This window comes from Amblyomma mixtum, chromosome 3 (assembly GCF_055824585.1).
Source record: "Amblyomma mixtum isolate Tamu chromosome 3, ASM5582458v1, whole genome shotgun sequence".
In the NCBI taxonomy this organism is placed as follows: domain Eukaryota; kingdom Metazoa; phylum Arthropoda; class Arachnida; order Ixodida; family Ixodidae; genus Amblyomma; species Amblyomma mixtum.
In genome coordinates this window covers 108,479,738-108,489,853 of record NC_143014.1, presented here as the reverse complement: position 1 = coordinate 108,489,853, position 10,116 = coordinate 108,479,738, and the positions used below count along the sequence as shown (strand labels likewise).

The 10,116-nt window shown below is 44.6% G+C and overlaps 1 protein-coding gene across 1 annotated transcript; it reads left to right on the top strand.

Moving 5' to 3' along the window:
* Nucleotides 1-5,406: 5,406 nt before the first annotated feature.
* Nucleotides 5,407-8,666, top strand: LOC149351310 (uncharacterized). Its single transcript, XM_089577010.1, has 2 exons — nucleotides 5,407-5,461; nucleotides 7,951-8,666. The coding sequence occupies exons 1-2, from the start codon at nucleotides 5,407-5,409 to the stop codon at nucleotides 8,664-8,666; spliced, it is 771 nt and encodes a 256-aa protein (XP_089433136.1).
* Nucleotides 8,667-10,116: the final 1,450 nt, after the last annotated feature.

The following is a 10,116-nucleotide window of genomic DNA, read 5'->3' as shown; positions in this document are numbered from 1 at the left end:
TCTCGTCGCGTCGCCTTTCAGGCCACGCTCGCCAGACGAACTGTACGTCGCCCCCTTCATGCTCCACATGTGACGACCTGCTGAACAGGACGCACTTAAACATCAGTAGAATGACTGGCGCGCACTTCGCCTGAGGAGGATGCATGCTAGTTGGCGCAACCGTATGAGTGATTGCCTAGGCTCCGCAAAAAATACACCACCACTGGAATAGGCTTTCGCCTGCAAAAAGATTGCCGAGTAGTGTGTGGTGCAATACCGAGTGTCTCTTGCCGCCCGAGAAGCGTATCAGGCAACCAAAGCATGACCTGCTCCTTGAGCGGCAAAGCGATGTGCCTCCGTCAGTCTTTATGTCCTCTCTACCGGAGGGCGGCCAGCCCTTTTTCTAGAGGTACAAATCGTCCTAGGCGTTGAGACATCGCGCTGCGGTCGTTGACGCTTTCGGTGCTGGTTAAATGTAAGAACTGGCGCACGTCTCCGATGCCTGCTGGAGGGTGTTCGTGAGGCGATTCACCGATTCCTTCACAGTGAAAATTTCCCTGCTGATAAATTGCCATTGAATTTACTTCATCACAGTAAAATTTAAGAGTGGTTTTCAATGCATATGGGCCTTTAACAATATTTATTATAATTGCGGTTACTGCCTTTCGCAGATAGCGTGTTGAAAATTTGAAATTTAAAAGCGAGAACGGCCTTGAACTCATGAACATCAATCGAAATACAATCATTGGGCTCGTAGTCAAGAGTCGAGGTGCATGTTTGCACCGCTGTCTTTTAAGCACTTATTTAAAAGAAACAACTTGTTAAAAAAATCTGAAACAGCCACACTCTGGACTTTCGCGCCGAACTTAGGGTGTCGTCAACAGTATTAGACGCTGCGATTAAGCGAAGATCAAGAAGGTGTTTCAGGACTATTTAGGACTCATCAGAATTTTGCCGTGCTCAAGTCTACAGAAAAGACCCTCGAAAATCAAGCGTCGCGTCGTCAAAGGTGCTGTCCCAGGCCGAATGGTGGCCGCGCCTCGCTGGTGTACTTTAAATCCTTTGTGATCGGCTGGATGCTGGAACCGAACATGACCGCCATTAAAGCTATATGAGTGGTTTTGGGTAATGCTAACGAACACTATCAGTAGAGTGAACTGCGTTGCACTTTGTAGCATCAAAACACGCGGCATGGATAATTATTTTACGCTTCAAAGATATGGCTAGATACGCGCAGATAAACGCCTAAAGGTTTTTGCATAACTAGTAAGCGCTACCAAGGCAAGGATATGCTGCTTATAAGGAAGCCAGTAAGAAGCAGTTAAAAGCAGCAGTCTAGGCTCCCGCGTCACATTAACGTGATACAAGTGTCACACTGACCGGTTTAATTCTTGAAAATAACGTCGTATCAGTGGCTTCTGGTTAAACTGCGGCAGTACCACGAAATCTCTGCTTCCAGAGAAATAACACGGAAAGCCGGATTTCAGGTTGTTAATGGTGATGCAAACTTTGAGCTCTAGCAGCTAAGCGAAGATGTCTTCTCGTATAGGCGAGAACAGGACACAGATATATCCACAGGCACCAGCACTCTAACGCTGTATCACTGTACTTTCTCAGAGCATTACATTGAAGACAGGGATTTAGTTTTCCGTAATTATATTTATAGTTAACATGGAAATGCAATCCCATAGGACTAATTTTAGACCTCTTGTTGTTCTTCGTAGCCTAATCAATGGACTTTTTCGAAACTCAAGTGAAGGAGATTTAGCCTCCTAAAATAGTCCTGAAACACAAGCCTGCAAATATTTGTTCTGAAGTTTGCGCAACATTTCTTTTTGGTCACTCAACCACAGAACATCTATTGCGCCCACTGTCTGTCCAGATGAAATATTTATCTTTTTTATTTATTTACAATACCCTATCGACCAGAAAGGGCAATAAGGAGTGAAGTGGGTTAAAAATAAAAATAAAACAAAAATGCATAATGGAAGTGCTTACAGTAGTGTAACTATAAAAAAACAAAAATGCAGTAAGCATTCACATAGCAATGAAATAATCTTCGAATTATACAACATTAGTTAATGCATTGCGGAAATATGGGTTATTGTTGGTGGAAAGAATATTTGCGGGAAGGTGCTTCCATTCGATTGACCTTCGGGGCAAAAGTGAGTGAAAAAAAAAACGAATTTTTGCACTTATCGGTTCCGGCTTCATGACAACGATATGCGCGACGTGACACGTAATCTGGTAGAGGAACGAATTCGTTACGCAGGGTAGAATGGTGATACAGCTCATGGAACTGGACAGTTCCTGTGACACACGCGTGACAAAAGCGACCATAGCGAGCCACAATCGGCGACCATATTTAGTCATTCTTGAGATAGTCAAGAGAGGGAAGGTTTCAAGCAGAAAGACTTCTCGGCCCTCTTGAGAACCGGTTTCAAAGGAGGCGGGAGGTGAGCGCTTTTAACTCGCATGAAAGGAAGTTGTTGCGATCGAATAAACGCAGTAGAATATTTTCAATGGGATCTGCAGGATTTCATGCATAAAATCGAGGGCCAGTCTTTCGTCCGAGAAGAGTGGTGAACTTGTCGAAATTGTGCTGCTTCATTTTTCAGTGGTGCACAGCTATAAACGAAGACAGAAAACAGTTACAGCGATGACGTTGCACTGAGTGTTTAAGTCATACTAGGGGGTACGCAAAACCAATTGCTTAAGGCAAGCACTGAGCATGCAGAACTTGACTGGATTTTGGCTTCAAAATTAGAGCGAAATTAAGAAGAGTACATGCAAAAAACAAGAGACGTACGAGCGCTAAACTTCAATAAGTTTAATGTGAACTGATTAGAATATACAGACAAGCCACGGCCGAACAAGTACACCTGGCGTACGCATGTCTTCGTCTGATATTGCCCGATATAACTTTCAAATCTTGTCCCACCAAGTAGCCCAAACTACCATATTAGTCATTTCGACCACCACAAACCACGAAACATAAATTTAATATTCACAAAGGTCACTCAGGTAAAAACAGATGGTCTCTAATCCTTTCAAATCCTTTATTTCAAATTCTTAATGACCCGCAAACCTCTAAGCGCCCACGGGGTGACCCGCAATCCCATGATTTGACTTGGTGGTTAGTCCCCAGTAACCTTCATTCGGGTGTTCAACCACATACTGAGCGCAGTGATTACAGCCCTTTTCTTAATATGCGGCACGCCTTAGCGCCTACGGAAAATACGCCTTAGCGTAAGCTTAACATCACGTGACTCCCTACGCGCAGACAGTCGTTTATCTATATTCAACCTCTCTTCAAATCTGCCTACTCTTTCGGCTGTTCTCTCGACTCACACTATTACCACTACTGTAAATGAAGACGAGCTAAACCCCGACATACACCTCCTTAGTCTCTGGGCTCTTCGTCTTCAGGCGTATCACTACGCTTCTCGTCCCCCCGGCTCCTTGGCTTTTCCCGCTCTTCATTGGGCTACCGCACGTGAGCGGCGCTACTGAAAGCGACTAGGCAGGAAACGCTGGGCTGCATGGTGTGCCCGCCTGTCCTCTAGGCATGCCAATCGACATATTTGGAGTGTTTCACGACATGGAGCTCCCTTCTCAGGCTGGAGATTACACAGAAAGCATTTGTCACGCTCTAATTGAGGTTGAAGATACAATTTCACGTCAGGCGACCCGTTCGTTTTTTCCACAACATGACTGCACCTCTACATCTCCTCCCGGCCTTGTGGTCCTTGTGGTCCTGTCCCCCAGATACGTCTATTCAAGAGATGGCCCTCCAGCACGCGCTGGCCAGCGCAGAGGACGGAAGCGGGTAAGCTCATGAGCGTCGCTCGCTGCTCTGTGATCATTCTCGTTCGGGTCCGGCCGCGGCGGACACCTTTCGATGGAGGCGAAATACTAGAGGTCTGTATACTGTGCGATGTCGGTGTACGTTAAAAAAGTCGAAATTCCCGGAGTCCTCCACTACGGCGTCCCTCATAGACCGAGTTGCTTTGGGACACTAAACCCCATAAAACCAAACCAAAACTTCTCGTTTCATTGGTTTCGTGACCACTTTTTAGTGAAGCCAAGGTTTAGTGAACCCAAAACATACGCGCTGAAACTATGACCGGTTTTCGCTGTACATACCCAACAACTCTGAACAAAAGCATTTTTGAACGGGAAAGTGTTTAGTAATGCAATTTTTTCATTAATCGTAAGATCTCACTACAACAAACATTATATCCGCAGACCTCCAGTTGCCAGGCTAGCATTTTGTTTTGCTATTAATGTTCTTGCTATCGTCAAAAGCATTCCCCATTTGGTTTTTAATGACAGTCTTAACTGCTTGATGCGAGCGTTGGGAACACTACAAAAGAAAGATTGTGCTACATATCCGAAGAATGGGCCATTGTGTTCAGTATTTACATATCAGTACCTTACAGCTTTCCAATATTCAAAATTGTTGTCCAAGAACGTTGAGCATGCTCTGCACGGGCCAGCCAAAGCAATAGCGAAATGCTACAGGTGATAAGCAGTCTGCCAGTGAACAGCACAAAAATGGGTAGCGCGCCATGCCAAGACACTTGATTGTTTTAAGAAATGCAGGTTTCCTAACTACGACGTTTACCAGGCACTACGACGTGTCTGCTTGCACCAGCCCTGAAGAATACCGGCAGACACATTCGTCTTAGCCAATTAGAAAATATGAAAAGGTCTAGTCGGGCGTAGTTGTGGTGATGGTTTTATTTAATTTTCGCATTCATATTGTAAATTATAATGTTGCATTTTGGGTGAGCTATTCGAAGAATTTCATCTTTGTCTGCCTTCCTCTATAGTTACACTCAGTATGAATCAAACATTTTTAACGTATTAAAGATATCTAATGAAAAAGCTATGGTGAAAATACCAAGCTTCCTTACAAAAAGGAATCAGGACTGCAACACAATAATCCTTAACACAAGCTTTCGCACTATATTTCACCACATTATGTCTGGCTATGTGGAGGGTGTTTATGTGGAAAAAATACAACATTGCATTGTTTCTGTTGACAGGCTCGCTGACTCTGCAGTAGCTAAGAAGTGCTGTGTTCGATTTAGTAAATTCCATTCAAGCTCCTGACCTATCGCAATCATACACGCTACCATTGCAAATATTCTCCCAGATCCACAGTGCTGCCTTGTTCTAAGGTTTTCGCCTAAGCGGCCTGCTGACAAACGTTACTGTCCGTCAGAAAGGCGCGCTGGGCTTTGTCTTCTTGAGGTTAGTCAGATGCTAGTCGTTTCTGTAAACACCCAGCGGCTTTGTCGTCACCGCCGTAAGTTTTGCGATAACAACAGAACAATGGGGTGGGGAGAAAATGTAAAGCTTTGCGTATCACATATAAGGCTGTGCTAACCAAAATAACTGCCCCGTAGCATAGGCTGAGCAATGCGCAGCATGGCTTCTACTTACGCTGCCGTTTTCGTGCTCGCGACGGTGTTGGGTAAGTTTTATACGTTTACTTTGCAGTGTCTTTCAGTGAGGAATGTAGATAGGAGCTGTGTTGTATCAGCCTTGCACGCTGCGCGCATACGGGTACAGACTGAGCAAAATTTTAACAAAGAGAGGGCGCAGCGATTGCGGCGCACCACGCCCGATTATGGAAAATTTTGGCAAAAAATGGTGCGAGGAGTGAAACAAAAATGTTTAATAAAAGAAGTCCACAAGGAGATGAACGTAGTAGTAAACTGGCAAAGAAATAGAGGGGGCAGCAAGAGTCGCGGTAAAAAGGGGATTTAGGCACGAATGTTCTTTACCGCCACTTCTATTTGTGGACGACTACATCAGGAATATTAGGGAGATTACACTGAAGTAAGAAATAAGCATATTAGGGTTTAATGTGTTGTGGCGGCGAAAGGCCGAAATGGAGACAAGTCGATTACCGGTATCAGTATACGCATATGATAATTGTTCTTCTTGCAGACAGCCCAACAGGCATTCAAGAATTGGCAGACATTAACGGAAAAGGGGTGGAGGTTCTGGCCCTAAATTTTAAGCGCGGAAAAACCGTGAGTCATGGTGTATATTGGTGAGCCTGGCACCATCAGGCTACAAAACTTGGCTACCTGCACTTGGATAAATGAAGACAAGGACTACATGCGAGACCATAGGAAAGAAATATATAAAGATATTTATAGATAGATAAGAAGGAAATTTATAAAGATAGCAAAATAAACGCAGCTGTCATGAATAATCGCGTGCTATGCGGATATAACAAATATGAAGTTATTAGGAGGATCTGGAAAAGCGCAATGGGGCCACACTTGACGTTTTAAAATTCTGTGGTGTGCTTGGGATCTGCCACAATTCCTGTGCTTTGAATAAAGCAGAGGACCGTTGCTAGACTTGCATTGGGGGCATATGGAAGCACTACTAATAGATATGCTCAAGGTGATATGGGGTGGTCAACGTTCGAAGTGCGTGAGGCAAATATTGAAGTGCAGTATGGTTTATGGCTTACGACGTTTAACGTCCCAAAGCGACTCAGGTTAGGTGGAACGCCATAGAGAAGGGCTTCGGAAATTTCGGCCACCTTTGGTTTTTTTTAACGGGCACTGATATCTCACAGTACACGAGCCTCTAGAATTTCACTTCCATCGAAATTAGACCGCGCGGCCGGGGTCGAACCCGCATCTTTCGGGCCAGCAGCCGAGCGCCATAACCACTGAGTCACCGCGGCGGCTTAAGGTGCAGTATGAAGAGCGGATGAAGAAAATTAATGAGAAGCGATAGGTGGCACAAATTTTCGGGTGCTTTTACTGATTCAGTACTAATACTACATAGAGGAAAAGAACTAGATGGCTTTCTAATAAACACAAATGTCAAAAGGATGCAACCGATAGTGAGACAACTTTGAAACAGAAAGTACGATCTTCATAAAATACTTAATGCCAAAAGAAAATGTGGGAAAAGTAGAATTTGGAACTCTACAAGGAAAAACTTTTTTTTTTTACTTTACAAAACGCGGTTATCTAATTTTAGAGGCTACAACTAACCGCTTGAGGTCGAAAGGTTACCGGCAAAAATTTGACACCAGAGATGACATTTGAAATTGCCACATGCAAAATAAAGAAAAGATATAACATGCTCATATCCACTGTAAGGCCCTCCAACCAGCAGAGCACGATGCCGCCGCAGGAATCAGAGGAACTCGTGTTTCAGAACAGCCAGGATACGCTCAGTTTTCCAAAAGCAGAAACAAATAAGAGCCGATTACTGGACTGGTGCAGAAGGTCAACAGAGCAGTTTAAAAATGGAAAGAAGGAAATTCGCAGTAATCCAAGGATTATGTGTGCTAGCAATCAATGGCTAGGTGACACTTTTCGCCACCCCCATAAAAAGGGGACATACAGTGTGACGTTTTCTGTGCCGAAGATACCAAAAATGGGAAAAGTTACCAGCACACCAATTCGGCTCGTGGAAGCTGCGATAGATCATGGTGACTTAGCGTAGCGGGACTTAGCGGGACGCTTCTCAATTTATTTTAATTTTCCTCTATACCGGGCTTGCACTTACGTCGGCAAAGGAGTTATAACATCTTTTGTGCTTTTTGTTCTCGGCTTTTAGAACGTCTTCAGACGGCGACGACGCTTGACTGACATCTTTGATATTCAGATCAGGACCAAAAATTATTTTTACGTCAGCTGTATGCGTGATGCTCGGTGAAATCATGTCATCGCTGTTGTCGTCGCCAGTGCACACGTCGGTGGTGTCGGTCGTATAGCTAAATAAGGCAGGCGTCCCGTGTTACAAGCGCAGCACCCCGTGATCGTCCATGACCACGGCCGTGTGCGTGAGCGTGCGTCACGCCTAACCCCCTACCTGGAGTTATTATTCCCTTCAAATGGCGTAAACATTACTCACATAGCGCTCTGCGCACAGCCTTGTACATATCACGCCAAGTGTTAAATAGTTTCCATGCTCCCCTCACAGCACTAGCAGCTGCTGACGGAAAAGCAGGGGTAAAGCCTGCTGTTTCCAAGGGCGTCCACCCAGTGGGCAAGCCGGTGGCTGCCAAGCCGGCTGTTGTGGTCGTTAAGAGGCCGGCAGCACCAAAGCAGCCAGAGTACGGCTTCTGGAGGCCGTGGTACACCTACAACTCCCCGCAGCAGCACCATGGTGGCCACGCCAGGAAGGACAGCCACCACCCTTCACCCAAGCAGCCGCAACCGCATCCGCAGCGGCAGGCTCCGCCGCCGAACTTGTTCAACTGGCCAACTAACTCGGGCGGCTTCCAGTGGGGCCGAGGGGACGAGAAGCTCAAGGACGGTTACGTCAAGGAGACGAAGCCGGTCGCCTACAACACAGTTGTGGAAGAAGAGAAGAAGGTTGTAGTCAAGGAGGAGCCCAAGGTAGTCGTCAAGGAGGTGCCCGCGGTAGTCGTCTCCGAGCCTGCCAAGGTTATCGTCGAAGAGGTTCCCAAGAAAGAGAAGTGTAAGGGACATCATCACCACCACGACGACATCTCCAAATGGTTCAAGAAGCTCGACAAGGACTTCAAGAAACTAAATAAGCACTTTAAAGACCATCACAAGCACCACCACAAGTCCCACGGTAAAGCTCTAGTATTCTTCCGCACACAGACACCGTACTACTACTACACCCGAGCTCCAAGGTACCATGCGGACTACAACTACAATGGCTATTAAGCTGATACACAAGCCTTTCGAAGATAAGAAATAAAATTGTCTACCATCGGAGGGATTTGGCGAATAAAGATTCCATTATATGAGGAAGCGTTACCAAAGATTGTTTCGCGACTCGAAAGCGACATACCTTTTCTTGCCTTCCGTCGTTATTATCCATCGTTCCATTTCTTCCATCCTTATTCGTTATTTCTGCTATCGTTATTCTTCAGCTTGCTGGCTTTTTTTTACTTCAAAATGCAGTAAATAAATACACCGCTCCTTGAAGGAAGGTTGCCCCTCTGAGCAAAACACATCTCTCTGTTAAATAACAAGTAATATATATACGCTAGCTGTGAGCTTGGAGCGCAAAATGAACTGAACATGTCGCCTTTACAAATTGTGCAGTGGGTGACTATGACTGCATTCAAAGCTTAAGTGCCCTATATAAAGTGGGAGATCTATGAGACATAATAATCTATCAGACGTAATAATGCAAATTTTGCTATCTTTTTATTTGTATTCAAACTTACAGCTTCGTTAACCACCCTTGAACACCCTCCCCCCATATATATATATATATATATATATATATATATATATATATATAAGCAAGCCTGTGGTGCTTAACAAAGCAGAAGCCGCATCTGGACGTTGTATTTTCTTTCTGAGTACCTGTTCCTCGCACTCTCTCTCTCTTTTTTTTGTGTGGGTCGCACTGCCTCTAATAATTTTTTATACGTATTTTTCTGCTATGTGCTTTGTGTTTCCCACTTACCTGTTCTGTGCCCACCCCTATAAAAGGGGATGCATTAACAATGTAACATCACTCCTGAAGAAGATTATATATATATATATATATATATATATATATATATATATATATATATATATATAAGATGCGAAATTGAGAAACGCTTAGTTTATTGGGAGTCGACGTTTCGGACAGAGCCTGTCCTTTTTTTGAGTCTTGAAAAAGGACAGGCTCTGTCCGAAACGTCGACTCCCAATAAACGAAGCGTTTCTCAATTTCGCATCTTATTTTAAACTAGCAACCAAGTACGTTTACCTTATTGTGCTATATATATATATATATATATATATATATATATATATATATATATATATATACACACACACACACACACACACGGTGTGGCCGCGTCGATTTGTACAGCTTAGTCGGGTACAGTTCTGAAGCAACTTAGAATATACAGGGTCTGTTCTGAAAGTAGTAGGGCTGGTTTTTTCCTGAGCGAACGGGCGGACGAGAGGTGGTCTGCGCGTGCAGGATCGTTGAAGGGGGATATGGGGAATGCTGGGGAAAATCGGCAGTCGGCTCTTGGCCGTTGAAGAGAGGAGGTCGCTTTTACTGTGAACCCCTGTCGAAACGTCTCGTCACGCAGAATCGTCGAGCGTTTACTGGATCAGCGATACGCGATCAAATTTTGAGTAAATCTTGGTAAAACGGGCA